The sequence below is a fragment of the Plectrocnemia conspersa genome, unplaced genomic scaffold (genome assembly GCF_051122295.1).
Source record: "Plectrocnemia conspersa isolate PC_06_02 unplaced genomic scaffold, ASM5112229v1 ptg000007l, whole genome shotgun sequence".
In the NCBI taxonomy this organism is placed as follows: Eukaryota; Metazoa; Arthropoda; class Insecta; order Trichoptera; family Polycentropodidae; genus Plectrocnemia; species Plectrocnemia conspersa.
In genome coordinates, this window is record NW_028277171.1 from 4831166 (window position 1) to 4853896 (window position 22731).

General features: G+C 33.6%; 1 protein-coding gene across 9 annotated transcripts in view; it reads right to left on the reverse strand.

Moving 5' to 3' along the window:
* The window catches only part of EndoA (SH3 domain containing GRB2 like, endophilin-A), a 70725-nt gene that overhangs the window by 13195 nt on the left and 34799 nt on the right, over window positions 1-22731 (reverse strand). For all 9 annotated transcript variants that reach the window (XM_088188601.1, XM_088188605.1, XM_088188600.1 and 6 more), the window contains exons 3-4: window positions 339-407; window positions 30-258 (exon numbers count right to left, since the gene is read on the reverse strand). In XM_088188601.1, coding sequence (XP_088044727.1) covers window positions 30-258; window positions 339-407 — 298 coding nt within the window. The remainder of the gene's footprint in view (window positions 1-29; window positions 259-338; window positions 408-22731) is intronic.

The window sequence follows — 22731 nt, forward strand, 5'->3', positions numbered from 1 at the left end:
CATAATACATCTAACATCCAAAGACATACCAAAAAATGTGCCAAAAATGGAATCTTCTCCCAATTTTTTGCCATAGAGGAGCATACAATCTCCAAGGACGCCTTCCGGCTGCGGATAAGTATTACTCTTGGCCTGCCCGGACAGTTTGGATATACCCTTAACGGCGGCCATCTTGGCTCGGGCTGTGGGATTGGGTTGCAAGAATTCCTTGGTCTTCATTTGCAATTCTTCTACTAATTCGACGGTGACGTCAGTTTTCTATTGAGAAATGAATCAACATTTATTTTATAGTTTTAATATATTCCTATACATAATATATTTTAAAAAGTATCATATACCCTTTCCATATCCATAAAGTCCAAATCCAGTTTCGTGCCCTCGGCACCACCCATTTTTTCGGTGACATACTGTAAACAAAAAAATATATAATATTAAGATAATTCACTTTCGCCGGTGAGTAAAATAAATTAATTCTACTGAATATAACGTAACCACTATGGCAAGTGCATGAGTAGGGATTGCAATACCCGTAGTACCGATACTAGTAATACCGGTATTAGAGCGAAAATTAATTTTCAGTACTACCGGTATAACAAAATGAAATACGAGTAGTACCAAAAATTATTTGTTTAAATATTTGTTGAAAACAAAATCTCCACGGCTTAGAACTATAATACAAAACGACGATACCGATATTGCTTGAAAGTAAAAGCGTATAATAAAATCGAAGTAGAACATCAAAGTAGAATAATATTATCTTTTTTAGTCTAAGATGTTCCCAAGGGAAATATCGGCCCACCCTACATATGCGAAAAATCTCACCGGCCGATATTTTAAAAATTTAAAAAATTTAATTTAACATGTTCGATATTTTTGTATAGCGCGACGTGTCAACATAAAAGGAAACATTTGCTTTAAATCAGGCAAATTTAACGACACCTCCCAGTAATTATGTTATGTAACAGAGAAATGACCACGTCCTTTTTTATGATAAGGATGGCTGGCGAAGTGAAAACAAAAATATGTAAACAAACACGAAATTCTTTCTACTGTTTGTACATTTTTCTTTCCATTCAAGTGTATTTTTACCCAAATAGTACATGGAATATGCTTCACTAAACATTAGTTTTAAATATTAGCAATAAGTAAATCTCAATAATCATATTTAAATAAAAAAATATATTTGAAAAAAATGGGTTTACTTAGTAAATAAATATGAAAAAAAATTTCATTGTTGTAACATCTAAATATTATTGCTTTTTATTATCTCACATCATTGTGAGTACACAAAAGAAATTTTTAATTTTTAAAACACATACATATGTATAAAGCCAAATTGTCTGGAACTAAAAGGGTTATGCAGTATTTACGTATTTTAATTCTATAATATTTGCATAAACATTTATAACTCAAATTTAATATGAGTAGAAATAAATACATAGGTAAACAAGGGATAAATCTTTCGAAAATATTTTTTTTTTTAATTTTCTACGCATTTCTTTCTCATATGGTTCTTTAGGATAATCGTAACTGACTAAAAATAATGAGTAATATATTTTATTGGAATAAATTGGCGAATGGTGCCCCAGAAGCGATTGATCAAAGACGATGTTGTCCTTAATTTATTGTTCCAAAAGAAAAAGATTTGGTACGCAAATTTTCGAAAACATGTTTTGTTTATAATTAATGAAAGTGTTTTATTTGTAATTAAAATATTAAATATATCGAAAGAATAGTTACCTGGGTTTTGCTAATCAATAAATATGGTGAATCATACGAGCGGTACTCGGATTTTTTTCGGTCAATTAATTATAATAATAATAATAATGTCAATACCGGTATTGACTGTTTTTCTCTCGGTAATAGCGGTATTATTGCAATTACTATGTATGAGATGCGTCACTACGCCAAGCTAGTAATATATTCTTAGAGAAACCAGAGTATGTGTTATGGATGCTCCGCTTATGGGATTACGACATAAAAAAGGCAATTTTGATCGTACTGAGGGACTGTCCGTGTGGCTTATTTATTATCGAGGTAAAGGAAATGCGAATTGGGAATTGTAGCCGCCAGTGGAATTCTGAGACAAAGCGTCAGCTGCCTCAATCGCATGTGTTTTAAATCCCTGCACAGCCAACCGTGTTCCATTGCAATATGTGTGTATAAAATAAACGTGATGCAACTGGTATCATCTCTTGAATTGAGTAATTGATATAATCGCCCTTTATCCTGATTGGCATGAGTAATCATCAAAGCATCAGAACGTTCTGTAAAATTTTACTTCGCTGAAGTGTTTTACAGTAATAAAATATAATATAGATGATCAACTTTGGATTACAATTTAATTCACTTAATACTTCAATAATGTTTCAACGTGTACACCATTTACATTCAACTAGATTCTCAGTAGATTTACTACTAGTTGAAGGTCATAAAACATAAAAAAAATGTGGGTCAAGAAAAATAAAACAAAAACATTTCCGCCCACGAACAGCGAGATAGTCCTTTCATTCATATCATCAAAGTATTACTATACCCATTAAGAAACAACACGCACGAAAGAGCCTCGTCGATAAATCAAAGGCCTACTTGGTCCTCTGAGCCTGAAAGGAACAACAGGAGCAAAATTGCGCGTTTCATCCCCATTCTCCCCCCCATTCCTCCCATCCCATCACATGAATCCCGAAGGTTCGTGTCACGGTCACGTTGGGAACTAGGCTATCGGGACATGATGAGAGCGTGGAGATGACGACCCTAGCTGCTCGTCCGTCGGGAATACCCTGGTTGCCCACGGCTTTTGCGACTTTCCAATGCATATACAGGTATCTGTGTATATATCCTTGCAACGGCGTTAATTAACGCCTCGTTAAACGCCGATTTACGCTAGCGACGCTATCGCGCAAATTGATAATGGAGATAAGGAAAACGATGGCACATCATCGGTCGTCGATTAAATGTAATTTACGGCGATGGGAGCCGATATGTATATTGTGATTGTGCGATAATTGGTGCGTGGTTAACTAAAGTTAATTCTGAAGACGTGCGAAATAGTATCAATAGAAGAAAAACAGGTTTTGGAATAAATAGTATTGGTGGTCTTTCATACTACTTAATTTGTTTGTAAGATAAACCTGTTTTGCAATCATGGCGTACGAACAAATAAATCAGATCTTAACTCTAATTGATTAAATGCGTGATATGTTTTTGAAAAAAGTAGAAAGAATAATTTGAATCATCACGCAAATATTTTTTTGCAAACGTATACACTAACACGTCAAATTGGCACGAAATCTGATCTAGCACTTTTTTATACAATCGTATGCAAGATATAGTATGTACAAACAGATAAAATATTGCGATTTCAAAATGTTACTACAGTGATGACACCGTGAAAAGGAACTGATAATAAAAGTGATTAAAAATTATTTGCAATATACAAGTTTGAGAAATACTAATTGACTACATATAGCCAAAATAATTATCGACTACTTGCATGCCTAATAATAATTCTCTAATACTATTATTATATTGTTTTATCGCTCACGAACAAGATACATGTTAACACTAAAATATATTTGCGTTAACACAGTCAGTTCGAGAGCTATATTTTGAATTTAGAAAGAGGTGGAAAGTTTGGGTTTTGGGTATTATCCCTAAAACACACGATAGGGATATACGTTCGATATACTTATCATAACTCCGGTTAATTTTTGAACCCATTTATAGAATAAAATATATAAATGTATTAAAAAAATAAGCCGGAGTAAAGATAAGTATATCGAACGTATATCCGTATCGTGTGCTTTAGAGCTAATACTATGAGTGTAAATCCAAACTCGCCATCTCTTTCTAAATTATGAATAATGATGAAATGGGTAGCTCTCGAACTGACTGTGTTAACGCAAATAGTTGGATTTTCATCACAGTTTATAAAGCATTACTGAAAGTTTAGGATTAATTCGATCATGTATACCAGTGATCGTAACATTGTCCGTACCAAGCTGGGCGATTCAAGCTTCCATGGTGGGCGATGGGTGTTTTTGTCCAGTGTTAAAAATGTTGTTTTTCTTTTACGAATCGAAACATTGCTATATAAAAACTTAGCATGTTTGACTATATGTGTATAAATAAAAATACATATCTGAATAAATAATTTTTACAAACCTTCCCCCATTCTAAAAATGCTTTCATACTAAATTGAGTAAATGCAACCTTGGCGGATGGTAATGAAATTTTCCACAATATACAAAAGAGGGCGGTGGGTATAAACAATTTAACGACCCCTGTAGATATACAATCTTTTAGACTTTATTTTATTTGTTTATTTCGTAAATATGATATACATATGTACAAGACCTTATATATAAACGCCAATATGTATTGCACAATATCATTAAATTAGGGTATGATACAATATATTTAACTATTATACTACTCAAACAACATAATTAAAAACTTCACTAACGTCTATGGTAAATATGAAAGATATTTCTTTCAGAAGTCAAATTGCTCTCGTTAAATGAGAGTTAAGACAAAACAGTGTGCAAAAATGCAATGTTCGAGCGTGTCCACGAGCATAAAACTGGAGTTTGGCAAGTATATATTCAAGAGGGCTACAGATTTCATCAGAAAATATAACATGTGCAATAAAGAGATTTGTTTTTCAATACGAGAAGCTCGAGGGCACTGTGTGACATGTATAATCAACTAGTGCGCAGTACACCTGAGCAACGGTGTAGTTAGGGAGTCGGAGGGTGGCAGACCGCCCGGGCGGCACTTCTTTAGGGGCGGCATTTTCGCGATTGTAAGACCATTCGTGTAATGTGGTTCTTAAACTGAATGCGCTAAAAAATACATATCCACGAATAGCTAAGATCTAAGTTAAATATTTGGAAACAATAAACAGTTTAACAAATGCTACTTTTATGAAAATTTGACTAGTTTCTTAGAAATGGTAAAAGTCAAAGTTACGCCAGATGTTCTCCATTGTTTGAGTCAAGTACGTTTAAAAATAATGAATTGCCTGATAACCATTAATTTGAAAACTGTTTTGCACATTTGTGTGTAGGTATGTAGCGCGTCTGGGAAGATGTCAAAGGAGCCGCCTGCCCCGAAAAGTTTTGACATATTCAAGACATGCAATAATTTAAAGATTTTTAGAAGGGTCAGATTTTGTATTAGATTATTGTATTGCAATACAAAAACTAGTTGCCAAATAATGCAACTGATTCACTTTGAATAGAAAATGTCCAAACAGTGATTCTCGGCTAACTATACATAAGATAATATAAATATTGATCATTTTTATTTCCCACAAATTTCCTACGAGATATGCTGGGATATGATTCTCTCGAGTCGCATTGACGTAGTGCTTGAAAAAGCATTTTTTTAGGTTGTTGGTAGATAATATTCACAATACACAAGAACTTTATGTGTGCCATCTAATTACCAGCAGAATATTGTTTGAAGAACCGCATGCAAGAACAGGAGTATTGTACAATTCCCTAATAAACACAGCTATCCGACTTTAGTATTCATTTTTTCTCATCCATGTAATCACAGTTGGCTGACGCGTTGTGTTCAATCTTTATAAAAGTATCTAATAGTTCTGTAAATACATATTTTGTTATTATATATTTTTCCTGTGCAATATGCATTAGCGTAAAGTTCTGCACATGTATTTAAATATACAAATAAAATAAAAGTATATAGAGCAATGTCCCTCAATAAATAGAGATGTGTAGTTTATTAATATCTATGTACTCCTAAAATAATCTTACTTAAATGCTCAGACTTTATTATCCACATGTATTTAGATCCAAATATAGAAAATGTATTATTATATTATATTTTCCAATAATCATACTGAAATTCTATAATAAAATACGAAGAGAGATAATTGTGTTATCACGAATATCACATCACAAACATATGTCATTTATTGTAAATCTCCCGTTGCAACATGACAGGCCTTAGTATAATGCATTACAATGATGGGATGAACACTATTAACAGTAGTGAGACACAAGACTAAAATCAAAGTCTGTAAAATAGTGACATATATTATTAAAACTAACAATCAATATATGTCACAATAGGCGACTAGCTTGACATTTATTTTAATTAAAAGCACGATATTCATACGTGACATTAGGAAAATCTAGGACACCCTAATCTGTAACAATCGATCGATTATATAATTATATAATATCACTAATTGTGATTTCTTAGACACGATACAAATTGAAATGCACTAGGATCTATATGGGATGCAAACTCAGGTCTTTTAGGTATTTGTAGCTAATCTTAAACGGTGTTTTGGTTATGTTATATTAGAAATTTTAGCCTTTAACCAATATCATTCCTAAAATGTTTACATTTAAAAACAATGATATCATAGGAATATATCGCAGGTGTTAGACACTACAAAATATTATATTATAGATAAAGAATCAATAGTTACTTTAATCGATTAAGAATTATTAAATATAATAATATTTTAGAGTTTATACAATTTTATTTATATTGCTTAAATATCTCACATTCTAAGAACGTTTTTTCCCACTATACAGATAATTTAGTAAATAATAACTAGCAAAACCAATTACTAAGACACGATAAAACAAATAAAATAATATTATAATAAAATTCTTGAATACAATTAGTATAATATAAACCGATGTTTTCTTCTGAGACATTGTTTTATAAAAACAAGCGACACTAATTCGATGAAATTTTAGTACGCAAACACAGACACGACACCCAAGGAACAATTAATTATTGTGAGAATTTCCATCTGTTTTTCTAACTAAGCTTAAGCCAACGAACAGTAAGTAAATATACATGTTATAAAATATATTTTATATCAAAGGCGGTACCAGGAACAAGCGGTAAATCTAATTGCTATTAAAATCAATTTCAGCGTACACAACGTGCATTTTGATTAAATTTTCATATGATAGTATATGCAGCATATTATTTGATATTTTATGAAATATGCAGCACGGATTTTATGCACGTTTAAAGAAAAAGTCGCATCGTATCTCATAAAATACACTCGGAAACCTTATCAATTCGCAATTTCCAGAGGCGAACTCTGCCAAGAAAATTTCTACTACTTAGCATATTTTTTAACTCTAAAAATAATATGAGCATGAACACGACTCGTCCATTAGAACGCTATCATACCACACTAAAATTATTCCATAGAACAGTTACTTTAGTCACTGTTAGTAATAATGCAATATCCATTATTTTAATGTATTTTATTTGGATGCTGAGCTCTAAATTTAAATTTCAGAACTAGAATTTCTTAATAGGAATCATCTCAATATTTTGTTTTTCACTAACACATATTACACATTTTTTTTCTATAGTCGATTAATGAGCTCATATATTTACTTGATACCATATATTTTATCTAAAGAAGATAATCATTTACTTTGACACATCTGATAGACTCAGTTGTATGCTTACTATATATTACTATTTAATCTAACTATAGTTTCAACCTAATCATCAAGCTAAGCTGCCTACCTGCAATGTATGCAACTATTTCCATTATATTTATTTATATTGATAAAAAGGGAGACCATTATTATATGAAACTGCTGAAATCTCTTTTCTTGAAATTTCTTGAAAGTGATTAACAAATAATGACAATTCACAGCTACCTGCCATTTCTTTAATATTTGGGAAATGCACGAAAGACTTCATCTGCAGATGTGATACCCACAAAACCAGTTTTGATTTAAATGAGCTTACAGAGCCTATTATTATGCTAGCAACTTTTCCTCGCAACTCCAAGAATTCCATTTTCCAATTCAGATAACCCAAATGCACCAGCCAGCTAGAGTCAGTTGTATATCAAAATTTTTATTTTTGGCGTTAAGATATATTTTTATTCTTTCAAATCAGAGAATTCGAGCTATTATATCGTTAGATTCGAATTCCCATTAAACAAAGTTTCAGTCTTTCAGTCTTATTCTCTTTCATTTCTGGTTGAATCAGATTAAAATAATATCCGCGTCACTCATTATTTGATAATCTGGATCACACCTAGAGATATTTCACTTGTTTCAGGCTCGATAGAATCCAAAAAATCACTTTCTACATTTGGTAGAAATTTCCTCGACGATCGAAAACAATACAAAGACGCAAAGGTGATAAGACAAGACAAGGACGAAAGCTAAGGAGGCAACCGACAGGAATCGAATATAATAAGCACACCCAAACAATTTTTAAACTTAATACATTAAATGATATTTTGCGGGCTAATGTTGGCGGGCGCATAGAAACAAACAAAAACATATTTACATCTCTAGGGAAGATATCAACTGAAGTACCTCAAGGTAGAGTTCTAGGACCGATGCTGTATCTGTTATGTACATGAGTTATCCCGCGATGCGGATGATACTGCTATCTTCTCAATTGTAAATATGATAGAAGAATCCACCAATAAATTACAATGCGTTATTGACAAAGACAAGTGGGTGTGATGTGGCATATCAAATTAAATGAGACTAAATATCAGAACCGAGAAATCGAGAAAATTCCAGAACAAAGTGTTACGTTGTATGGCGAAGGCGCCGCGATACTATATATTTATAAAACATACAGGCTCTATATGAAAATATGTATAATAATAAGGGTTGTCTGCTTGAATATTGTGTCATAATTGCGAATAAATTACTTAATATTTAACATGTATTTTATTTAACACGGTTGGTATGGTACGTAATTTCACAATCTTTCGCTGTGACATTGACGCTGCATGATAAAATAGAGTTACTCTAAAAATAATTTTAAGAATCACTGAACTAGAAATAGCAAAACGCGTGCAATTCTACAAATAGACTAAATAATCCATTCACACCGGCGCACAGTATACGATTTGACTAATCTAGGTGGACAAAAGTCTAAAATTATAATGTTCAGATATTGCTTTTTTTTAATATTACTATACCCTTGAATGTTCCCTACAACCGGTAACGTACTCCAAAACAGTTTTTGAGTCGCGATCCCTTCAATAAAAATGGGCAAAGTTACCGTTTTGGATCTAGGTAGCCGCGATTAGCCGCTTAGTGCAGCTGTGAACATTGACGTTTGTGCTTGGTTTACTGTGTTTTGTGTGATTTAAGTACTTTTTAGTGATGGATTCTTCAACTAGAGGTAATTATCAATCTATCATTGCATTTTAATCCACCAAAATATTCGTGAATACTTAGGAATACTGTCTTAAAATATACCATTTTCAAAACAACAAAAAAAACAAAAAAAATAACTTTGGATGGTCTTAAAGTATGTAGTCAAGTTGAGTCAAGGCATGACAAAGCTCTAAACGTATTCTCGCATCATTATAGTTTTTTAAGAACATAATTATTTTTTGCGATTATGTGCGATTCTAAAGATTTTTAATTTGTTTCATTATAAGTGCCCAAATTTCACGAAAGTCATTATTTGACTTTTGGCGTTCTATCCCTTCCAAAGGCAGATTAAACAAAGTTATTATGTTTGTAAAGTCAAGATTTGTTGATTTGCTCATTACACAAGATCAGGAGAAGCCCTTATGGACCTTTCTGAAAAAAGAATGTGAGAAGATTCGTGTGAAATGGCTTCGTACGATTAGACTTATTTTTAAGTGTCTATGAAAAATGGTTAAATTAAGAATTAGTGTTTTATATGTTCCACGAATAGTCACCGAAACCAAGTTTCAGTATTGGTAGACCGAAAAAGCGTTTTGAAGATAGTTGTACAAAAACGAAAAAGCGCAAAGTTCAATTAGAAAAATATAACGATGCACAGCTATTTTTTGCTGCACAATTAAGTGTGCGAGCCAGTGGAAAATGAGACGCTGCTTATTTAATGGAGGAAGTATCTACAGTTTTACCAAAACGAGCTACTGGTTATAAAAAAGCTCGGAGATGAATTAGCGTGAAAAAATAACAACGGTCTTACACCCCGGAAGAAGCGTTGGCTTTATTTATTGCAAACAATTTCACTGTGCAAATGTATGCTGAAGAAGAAGAAGGATGAAATAAAGGGTAAATTCAAAGAAATCAGTCTCATAGTAGACAAAGTTAAACCAGATTTTGGTACGAGCAACGATGGGAACACCGCAAGGGCGTTTTACACAATTTTAAAGCAACGGCTCGTATCACCAGTATCAAAGAAAATTTAATTTATTTACTATTCTTACAGTCATAGCGTCTGGCTATAAAATGGACCCGGACAAATTTAAGCAATATTGTTTGGAAACACGAGACTTATATATCATCCTATACCCGTGGTATAACATGCCAGCTACATTGCATAAGATCCTGATACACGGAGCAGAAATAATAGAACAAATGTCTGAAGAGGCTTCAAAGGGCAAAAACAAAGAAATTAGGAAGGTCAAATTAGGTCACACATTAAAAACTTCTCGTGTTCGCACAAAATATGATTTATTTAAATATTTATTAATGTCGTCTGATCCTTACATTTATTTGTTACGGAAACTGCCTAAGAAAAGCAGCATAAAAATTTTTTCTCACATAAAAACTTTGTTTTTTTTTTTTTTTTTTCACATAAAAATCCAAATAAATTTAGTAGGATTAACAAAATTGTGTTTTATTTGCTGCCACATCTCTAAATTGTAATTTGAGACCATTTAAAATCCTATACGTCTGATTCTGAGTTTTGTCCAGCTAGATTGGTCAAATCGTACACTGTGCGGCGTTGAATATTACTAGTGCGACAAACACATATACACATAGGCTCGTACGTAACACCAATCAATAAAAGCCGCAGCAGTAAACGCCTCGAGTTCTAGAGTCCAAGAGAATAAAAGTAAAAAATTGAACCGATTGACTGAGAGGAAGAGAATATAAAGCGTTGGGGAAGGAGGAGAACAAATAGCGCAGTTCGCAAATTACGTCTACGGCACGACGACGGTGGAGTATCGCGGAAAACCCCCAAATATAGGTCAAGGGAGGCTCGCCGGGGGGCTAGCGTTGGGGTCGGGGCCGCCTGGAAGGGTGCAAGGAAAAGGCGGGATCAATATAACAAAGTTGGATTTGAATAAAATCATTGAGAAAAAGGAGCTACCCCAGCCCCTCTGCTGCGCTTCCGTCTCGATGGTTGGAACTTTGGCAAACGATTTTTTTAACGTTTCGCCAATTACTTTTATATGGTAATGTGATCCAATCTTAACCTCTATATAGAGTGTGGTTAAGATGTGCATAATGTCACAACAAGAAAATTAATAGGAAAGTTACAAATAAATTAAAGTTTTAAAGAAAGAATGACGTATATATACGTGCTTCGTGCTCCAGTGTTATATAATTAAAATTAATAAAATGCATACACATAATTTAGAGTAACTGTCAAACGCGCTGACTTCGGCGCAATGTGTTTAACGATGAACACTACGCTGACTAGCCACATGCGGCTGTTTTGAAATATTAAATGAGCACATAAAAAATAAATGCATAAGTTTTATTTCATGTTTTTTAATTTCAAACATATTTTTTTTTGTGATACGCAAAATATAAAGTAAAATGACAGTTTGTTAGTAGAACAGATAAACAAAAATTGTGCTGCTCGGTTAAATTAACTTTGATATTTTCGTTAAATAAAATAGCAATTTGTAAAACGGCAATTATAAGTTTAATATAAAAAAATCGCGCTACACCAACAATTTGGCGTTTTAATTTTTGTTAAAAATCAGGTTAAGTAAAAAAAATTACTTCGGGGCCTTTCAATATAGAAAATAATATGGCAGCTTGAGAGCAAAACATCCAAAAATTATGACCTACTCGGATAAATAAATCCCAATATTATAAATAGGTATTGCTCACAAAATAATAAAATTAATAGGGTGCGATTTATCAGGGAATTATTTTAAGAGATATGTGCATTTAAATAAATACTTTGTTCCACAAAAGAATGTAACGTAAATCTTCGGATTTTTTCTCGGAAAAGGATCCGTTGCAGAAAGTTATTTATAAAATGCTCACTATGCTGACTCGCACCTAATCTGTGCACAAACAATTCATTTTATAGAACAATTATTTTTATTAATTGTTCTTTTTCTCAAATGAATATCGTCATATTAATCTAACATTTTTTGGTTTAAAAAACCTTTTAAACTTTTCTGTGCTAGACGCCAGAGATACTAACGAAAGTCATGGCCCGGGAATGGAGCTTTAGTCCTCGCTGAGAAAAGGCTGCGCATCACAGAGAGAACATGCGCTCTTGGGCCCGACGCCAGGGCTCTGCCCTTGGCCGGTGGGGCCACACAGAAGACATTTTTCAGACAGAACCTAGCTCAAAGAGATTATTCGGATGACAGAAGACACTAGACTACGCCTCACCAACCGCAGGCTTAGCTGCCAATGGTCTACTTCCCTGAATACCACGTCTACAGTAGCTTTAAGTGTTGCCGCAAGTCCAAGCTATTTTGAATTAAATAATTTAATGATCATTATATATAATAAAAAAACTTCAATATTATATCTTTTTATATGTAATATATTAACTAAATTTTATTTTTACAGAATTAACTAATTATATATTTATAATATAAATAGTATTGTATAAATTTAGAAAATATTAACTATTTTTGTTTTATAAATTACTTGCTTCTCTAAAATGATATGAAACTCAATTTGACAGTTGCGAAACGTCCATTTACTGTTCAAGCCCAAACCTAGCCTAAAAGTTCTAAAACTATAATTAGTTTTAGAACTTTTATTAGAACTTTCAAAAGGTCAGAATACATTACATGAGCAGTGGAAGAGGTTCCAGATGTAGGTCAAGTGCAAGAAGTAAGCTATTGCGTATTTACATCGCCGCGCTACCAAAAAGCAGGGTCGTCATTTCAGCTATTTCCAGAGGGGGGGGGGTGTAGTCGGCCAATCAGTGTTTTTTTTTAATATTTTCATTTCATTAAGATTCATAACATCGTGCTGTCGCCGACGCAGTGGAAATGCTCTGTTATCTACAGTGCATATTAAGATTTACAATAAGTGAGAATCAAATGAAACATTTCTTAATCGAATTTTGAGCAATAGGAGAGCGCAAAAACAATTATCCATTCTCATAAGTCAAAAATTCACGCCAAAAGCAATGAAATCTTGCCGACATGATGGCGACAGCACGATGTCATTTAATGAAATACTTTGAATCTTAATAAAATGAAAATATTAAAAAAAAACACTGATTGGCCGACTACCCCCCTCCTGGAAATAGCTGAAATAACGACCCTGATTTTTTTCAGCTCTTCATAGCTATCGCAAGCTCGTTGAGAAGCTGGGTGGTTCGAGTAAGAGGAGCGTTCTCAAGCACTGACATCCTAGCCGCGACAGGTAAGAATAAAAGACGCGATCACAACTCTCTAGGGCACCTTAAGCTCGCAACTGAAAGTCGCCAATCTCATATAATCCCGAAATTTAAAATCAAAACCTATTAATTAAAAGTTTACAGACGCCCGCAGAGTTTAAAACTGATTTAAATCTACCCGACATGGCTCTTCTGTCTTAAAAGTTTACTGAACGCTGATCTGGGGGTTTATATACGATATATTATTAAACGAATTACGAAATTTCAATATTGTATAGATATACAGATATCTGTATTAACATTACGTACTTAATCAATGTTTGTCCATCAACATATTTAAATAAATATAATAATATTATTACGCTTCAGTTGCTAAACGTATTTTAATAAAGTCATATATGCTATTATTACATTTTCAAATGCACTGGCACAGTACCAAAATACTACAGTAAACATCTAAAATGCAGAAAGCAATTTTCCAAGGTAATTCAATAGAGCACAAGCCAGCGGTGACCATTTAACAAGTGCACTTTATTATTAATATTAATGCGCGACAATTAAGGTTCCAACAGATGCAACGCACGCGGACTCCCGAACCTAAAGTGTCCTTAAAACACCGCAGATTCATACAAACGTTTTAAAGCGATGCCACTATGTCGTACGATTCCAGTTTAATAATTAAGAAGGATATTGGATGTAACATGCGATGTCTATAGGTAGACTTGACCGGATGGTTTATATCGTCCTGCGATTCTGTAGATTTTGTGAACAGAAAGATATTGTAACTAGAGTCTCCAATTACTCGAACCATCAACTACTCGAGTATCGAATATTAAAATTTTAAAATACTCGAGTACTCGAGTACTTTCGAGTATTTACCAAATGTACCAAAATAGCTATTATTCAAATTCGTGCACATATAAATAAATAAATAAAATACTTAGTATGTTAATTTTTACAATTATTTTAACTTCACGAACATACTTTTTAAAAACAATAATGCAAAAAGTGTCTTGAATTTAATATTACTGCTAACCTTTGGTTTTAATATACCCGTTATGGAATAAACCCTTTCCGTTGCTGTTGATGTTGGACTTATTGTCATTAACGCGTTGGATAAGGCTTCTAATTTATATCTGTTCGCTTTTTATAGATATAAAATTTTTTGAACTCTCTTTTTATGTTCTCTTCTTTCATTCCCTTCTCTGCTTTTCTCTTATTTCTTTCGACTATTGACAAAATAGCATTTTGTAATTCTTCTTGAATATATTTTTTTTCTTAACAATATACAATATTCTACTCCTTTTGATTAATGCGAAGAATTTAAATCTATATCCTTCGAAGATGTATTTGGGTGAATACCTTTCACTCTAGAGCTAAACGGTTCGCAAAGAACTGACTTTACTTTAAATGCCTTTAAAACACACAATTGTTTTGATTTATATTTTAAGTTGAGGGATCAGTATAAACAATTTACAACACTTTACGCTACAACTGCATAGTCATAAAACCTACAATTTTTTTTTTGTTGATATTTCATATTGTTCATTGCCATAAATTAGATAAGTCGGGACTGTCGAACAGAAAACACAAAAGAAATTTCTCCGTCGTACCCACTAACATAGCCGACGACCGGAGCTATGCAACTATGGAACTATGAAAAATTTATACCTGATAGTAACCGCTCTAACTCGGGACTTCGAACATAAACGCCAAAGAAAAGCAATTTTTCAATTTCGAGTATTAATCGAGTAATTTTCAAAATACTCGATTATCAAGTACTTGAAAAATAGACAAAAATACTCGAGTATCGAGTACTCGATTACTCGAATTAGAGACTAATTGTAACATGGTAAAACCGACATCTTCCGGCTACTAAGAGAATCTATCTGACTTTTGATGAACTAGTAATAATTTAGCTCTCAAGAGCATTGCCCAAAATGGAATATTTTAAAGTGATGACAAGAATTTAAGATTTATCTATGAACAACAAAACAATTTTGGCAATGGAAACAACGAAAGCAAGTACCACTAATGTTGCTATTCAAGTGAAAGAAATGGGAAGTAATAACGAAGAAAGTCGCGTCAATAAATATATATCATAAAATAGTAAACTATATTGTAGGCTCTATAAAAAAATATAATATAAACAATGCTGTAATATGTATAAAAAATTATTGATATTTGTGAAAATAGTAATTTAACTAACAAATTCAAATAACATACATTTGTATTACATTTTGAGAAAGGGACAATTCCTGGACTCGTAGAAGCAAAATACCCATTTAAATTGGAACTAATACAACTATTGTATTGAACATGGTTTCAAATACACGAAATTAAAAAGCCTTCATAAAACCATTGGACACGTATGTATCTATTTTGATTAGAAAAATGTTTACCACGCTCGTTATATTGTATTATATAGCAGCTATAACAACACGAGGCGTTTTACGCCCAATAAACTCTAGCGATAAAACAAGAATGATAACAAATATTTTTTATACACAAATTTATTATATGTATTCATACATTATGCACACGTAGATATTAAATAATATACATACATACGAGTATTGTTGGTTTATGTTTTTTCTCGAGATGCTGGAAGACTTTTCCAATTTAGATATTCTTGAAAAAACATGTCAGCTAAAATAGCTTTTATACAGGACGATCAATCTTGAAGACACTTGAATGTTTGTTTCTTCATATCGGACGTGCAGTTCATAATAAATTCGAACGTTACCGCATAGTGTTAAAAATAGACGACTTCACTCCTAACGTTTATAAGCCAAATTAATCAGTATCATAATATCATTGTGCACTTCAACGTTAATGACCTTTATTTGAGATAAAAAGACAGTTTTTATCATCAAAAAATGTCGCTAGTAGCAAAACACCATATAACATAATTTTGTTTCAACAGATTTATTTGAAAAATAATATTCCAGTGGTTTTAATGCAATTTTATATTACTTATTAATATTTATAAACTACCTGTATCGTTTGGATTCGTTCAAACCTACTGTAATATTCGTTAAAAAATAATTTTATGAATTTCTACGCTGCACAGCTTAATAAGTGTCACTTAAGTAAAATAGCAATTTGTTAATAAAGTAAATTAAATAACGAATTGTGCTACCGAATATTACCTCAATGTTACCATTAGACAAGAGAAAAAAATAAATTAGTTTAACAAAAAAATTGTGCGTTTTTTTCTTTAACCGTTAATGTGCCCAAGTAATTTTTCGTAATACGTCACCTCAATGATACGTACTTTTAAAATGAAAATATATATATATCGAGTGTTAAATATTTTTTAAGGGCTTTTATAACTTAAAAGAAGTCTCTGGCTGTCGTTTCAAGCCATTTAAACACTATTTGGGGCTAGGGTTGTCACAACAAACCATTATTGTAATATTTTTTTTATACAGAAAAAAATATACAACTACGATACTATTGCTTCATACAAATTTTATTTGAAAAAATCTAATTCTGATTTAATTATAAATTATTATTAAAAATTACGCTTTATACAATAGAGGCGCAAGTGACTAGTGCAACACTAATTTTACGTTAATCACAAAGATATTTAATTGGTATTAATTTTAAACATGTCTTCATAGTTGACTACACCAAAATAATACTGTAATACTATTTTTTATCGTAGTGAATTTTTGCGAGAGCCCCATACGTGGCTCTTGGCAATACGATCAGAGCCCCATAAGTGACTTGTTGCATTAGAAAGGTTAAATAAAATATTTATTTTTTTAATAAAACATTCTACTCCTCTACAGTGGCGTAGCTAGGGTATGTGCCACTCATGGCAATCCTTAACTTCGACCCCCCCCCCCACCCATACAAAATCTGACTTTCCTAAAAATATGTTACTTAATGCACGTCTTCAATATGCCAAAACTTTTCGAAGCAGCCATCCCCATTTGACCTTCTCCCTCAGCTACGCTACATACCCTTCACATATGAATATGCATATCAAAAAATGTGCAAGGCAATTTACAATATTAATATACATATGTTAATGGTTATCACGTATTTTATTTTTTTAGCACATGCTCGATCCAAACAAACAATGGGGGACATCTGATATTACCGATTCTAAGAAACTGGCCAAATTTTCGGGCCGGTCAAAAATATTTTTATCTATAGGGGCGGCGTTTTAAAGCGGTATGTTTAAATGTTATTTATTAATTTCACATATTCAACTTAGTTCTCTATTTTTTTAGCGCATTTAAGAACCACATTACACGAACGGTCCTACCATCGCGAAAATGCCGCCCGGGGCGGTCCACCCCGTCACCTCCTCCTAGCTACGTCACTGCCCCTCTCTCTTCGTTATTAAATTACCTAAGACCCCAACATTTAAATATCTACAATTATGTTACAATAAAACTAATTATTAATATAATTAAAAGATTTAATAAATATTTTTGCAATTATTCATATTAATTATATTCCATTTTTTAACTTATTTATTATTTTTAATTGCATACAATATTCAAATATATCCAAAGTATTCTTCAAATCGTATCTATTAAGTGCATTATTAGATTAGTAAAAATAGAGATCGCGTCCCTTATTCTATATTAATCGGGAACATAACGTCAGCGCTCACAATCTCCTTTCCGACTCGCGCCATCTAGCTCCTCAATTCGCTATACAGGCACAAATATGTATTTCAGCAATGAGCAGATGAATATAGTGACTCTAATGTACAATATCACTTTGATTAGAACCAAAATCGTGCGTGATAGCAATGCCGCCATTAACCTCCAATGTCAATATTCTGCTCAGTGTATTATTACAGCGATTCAAAGCACGCCGAGAGGTTTTCGAAATAATTTTCATTTAAATGAAAAAATCAGTCTTTCATATAAATTTGTAAGCGTTCTACTGTATAATATATGTATACAGAAAACTGTATATTACGGTGATGTGACGCGGCACGCCACATTCGACCCATAGCCTGCGATAAATCCTCACATTTTGGTCTAGGTGTATAATGGACTGCCGGGCAATAAGCGACTGCCATGACGTGCGGCAGTTTTCCAACCTTTTGACAGTTAGGGGTGATTAAATTTTAAATTATAAAATAATCCACACGTAAATACGCGTAATCTGACGTACCCATTTAGGAAAATAAAAGCACTTCGAAGGCCACATCTTTCGTTGGAGAAAATAAGGCATTTTCAGCATAAATAAACATTAAGAAACGTTCATCTCGTATTAATGAGAATCAACTCTCGTTAAATTGCAACATCCTTCAACCGAGACGACAAATCCTCGATTACCAGCGATTTGAAGGATATGACATAAATACGAGTGATCTCTCACATCGTGATGGCTACGAATAAACATGTAAACGCTTGAGGAAATGAGAAATTAAAAAAGTGTCTCTTTAAATTTGAAAATTAGGAAACGCTGAAGAAAAAATATTGAGTACATGCGAGTTAAGCTTGTGCAGCTTTTCGTAGTAAGATTTGACTAATCAAACTTAATATATAAATGACTTGTGGGAGATCTTATTCTTGAAACTCGCGTTAATGACTGTGACCAAAAAATTATCATTCATAAAAAATTATAAACTAGACAATAGTGTAAACTGTAAAGGATGGGACAACACAAAGGCTCTCGTTACGACTAGACTAAATGTTTCACAGAAATAACACGCAAGGGTTCTCCGGTGCATTGAACGGTCACGGAAAACAATATGACACCGGAAGACAAAAAGCACCACACAAGACAAAAGGCCACAACTTTCCCGTTGCAAAATTCGACCTCGGAGATTTCCATCAAGCAAATGGCACTCTCTAAAGGCGTATACATATTTCTTTGTTCTAAGAAGCGAGTGCAACGATTGGCTGGATGATCGCTGCATGATTGTGATTCGTCGCAAGCTTTGCAGCCTTGAATATTTAAGACTGGTCTCCAATGAGGAGAGGGTAGACACTCGAAGACACTCGCAGATTCGGCCCGCACGGCAAACGCGCCTCTACTGACAGACGCAAAGATACGGCCTGAGACTCCCGAACACGATAATCGCAGCAAGAGGAACTGACCTCCAGAGACTCACTGCCACCTACAAGACCCCTGAGGATCTTCCACGGACATCATCCCTGCGCTAGCTTCTCCACCACTGCTTGGAACAAACGATACTCGCCCATCATAGTAACTCGCAATATATGTAATATAAACTAATAAATTATTAATAGCCACCTGCGTCTTACTGGCTGCGAAGTCACACTCCTTAGGGTTACTAAACCTTAAAAATGTATGACTAATCTAGAGGGTTTCCGTCTAACAATAAATATTTTCCCCATGTGGTCCCGCTTATAAAACGAAGCTCGACCGTTTAACGGGTTTCCGCGGTTTATCTGATTCATGTGGTTTCGGACAAAGCTACACAAACACACACATTCAAAAGTAGAAACAATCAAAAGGGAAATAGAACCGTTGTTTTAATCAACGCATTCCGCGCCTGTCAATTATCGGCAGACGCTAATGCAAACACTAATTTGTGTAAACGGACATGAAAATATAATTGTTTGACTTTGACGCGAACGTCGTTTGTTCAACTAATAATAATAACACCATCGACACATTGACGGATACGCCGTTTGATCCACGGCACGAAATTGATCCAATGCTGTGTTTACACAAGTGTGTCGTGTCAATTGAGCCCGTGACGAATGACGGAGATTCTCAAAACGTGTGTAGTAATTGAATCAATTCATTACTTCCATTACGTTGCGAAATGATGGTTATCGGCATAAATCGGCTGATCCTGGAACTGTGATGAAAAATATGCTAGCGGCATCTTTGACCCATTAATAATGTCTAGAGATGTTGCCAGATGCAACAGTTGAAAGGCCTAATATATTCGTTATAAATGAGATTGTTTTTCCACACTATCTATTAATTTGCGGTAAAAAATCATGTTACAACTCGTCTTAGTTTCTAAGTAGCGGAGCAGAGAAAAACATGTTATCGCAATATTATAAAAATGTCAACAAATCAAAATACAGAGGGGCAAAACGTGAAAAATGGGGTTGAATATTTGTGTTTTAGTAGGGAGTAAATTGAATAACTGCCGCGTGAAGGTCGTCCGGTTGATTTGCTAACTCCGGAAATAATCGCCATTATTGAAGAGGAGATGAAAGAGAAATGACTTAAGATTAGATCTTGGCAAAAATACCTTACGTCGTGCCATGTAAAATTACATTCACGTGAATAACGAAACTGCAGAATAGGCACCAAATCTTCGCTCTTCAAAAACCTTCTGTGTGCTACCGAGTTGAAGAGCTCTGCTTTGGAGATGAGAATATAGGAATCGATAAGAGTAGCGTTATATAACAAGGCTCGCAAAGAAGTTATTTCATAATTGTAAAAAAACAGGAGCGGTTTAATATTTTTTTAGAATGACCTTATTACGTTTTATGTTTTTAAAAGGAGCTAATTACGTTTCCTTTGTACATTAAGTGAAATTTCATAATAAAAAAAACTCAATAAAAGTATGCTATTGTTGCTTATGCCTACACTACACTCTCTGGAAGTTGGCCAAGGTTGGCCAAGGACGGAGAATATAGTAACCTTTCGCTCTCTCGCGTGTTAAGTGACGAGAGTGAGAGAGATAATGATATGGTGTTTCGCAAACTGAGATAGATCGAGTAACTCGGTTCAATTTCAGTATGCGCGTAGGCGTTTTATGGTTAACACGCATGTCGAGCGCTGCATCGTGGTCACGTGGTCAAGTTAAAATACCACATGCTTATCGGGGAATTCACAGACTCTTTGAATATTTTAGGTCCTCAAAAGGGATTAATTATATTTTTGATAGTATATTCTTCTAACAGATATCGTTATTATATTTTTTTCATATAAAATTAAATAATTAAAAAATAATTAGTGGTACTTGATTTTATTAAGAAAAATCGTTTCAAATATCCTTATGTATTTTCCTAGATCGGTTTATATAAATGTCACACCATAACGAATTCTGATTTAGAATCGATGGCGATAAATTCTAGGATAGTCACAGATGTGGTGCTCGTATTCTGAAGTATCATTTTTATGCCTTATGGCATTTTGCAAAAGCCGACAAGGATTTTGCGTAAATTGAAAATTTACGACCGAAAAGTTTTCACTGCTATTGTATTGGTGAGTGCCCACACAAACTTTTATAATTATCAGTAGCGTAATTTTAATAATATGAAAATTTAAAAATTGCGATTATTTGGCACATTTTTCGATCGCGCGCAAATATGTCAGCTGTACGTGACAGCAGCCGCCGTGCGGACGTTGTTCACGGCATATGAAATTTGTGGCACTGTGGCCGATACTCGGAAGTCGGCGACCTTGGCCGACTTCAGTTGAACTTCGGTTCGGACAACTTCCAGAGAGTGTAGTTCAAGCATTATAGTTCTGATATATTGTCCAACGGTTATTTTATGTTTTAGAATTAAATGGCAGAAAATAGATATTGAGCTCCATTTGAATACTGCGATAATACGAATTACTTAAGTATAATAAATCACCAAATGTTTTAACGAACAATTATATAGAATAGAGTTTTTAAATGAAAATTCAAATATATTTCCCGACAAAAAAGCTGAGTGCGCAGTCACTCGTGCTACGCCTGCTACAACTCTTCTTCAGACCTGAACCTCTTGATTCTCGAAGTTAACATATGCAAAAATCATTGGGGAGGCAAGATCTTCAAGATACTTTAAGGTCAGATGATATTTGATAATTGCAATCGTTAATATTTGTTTTCATCCAGGTGCTTGCAGTCGGTGGATGCATTGTGGTCTAGACATTTTATATATAAATTTATTTAATTATTTTTTTGTGCATGAGCACAAAGCTTTTATGCCTGCAAGTGTATTTAAATTAATAAATGAGGCCGAGCAACAAAATACCTGTTCACGTCATTTTAATGCACCAGCGGGGGGGTCTGGACCCCCTCCCCCTTAGCGGCATTTTATGTTAATTAAATATAAAATAAAAAATGATCTTGCCTTTTTTCTTGACAACCCCCCCCCCCCTTGACAAAATCCTGGCTACGCCACTGTATAACACTGGTGACAGGGCCCAAAATAACATTCGTCCAGCATAATATTAGATATAACGCGACGTTTCTTGCTCGGTTTCTTGTTTTCCAGCTAGTAGTAATGAGCCCAGGTTTCATTTCTAGTATCAATTCTACTTGTAAAGCCATAATTTCCATTTCAAAATGTCTAAACGGCATGCCGTAATTAATAAACAGTTACACTTAATCATTATGCCTCTTATTATTCTTGATTGCTAATTAATTAACAGGATTGAGCCTTTATAAACTGTCTGGTCCACTCATACACTTGCTAGTGTTACAAACATGCATCACATTACTGA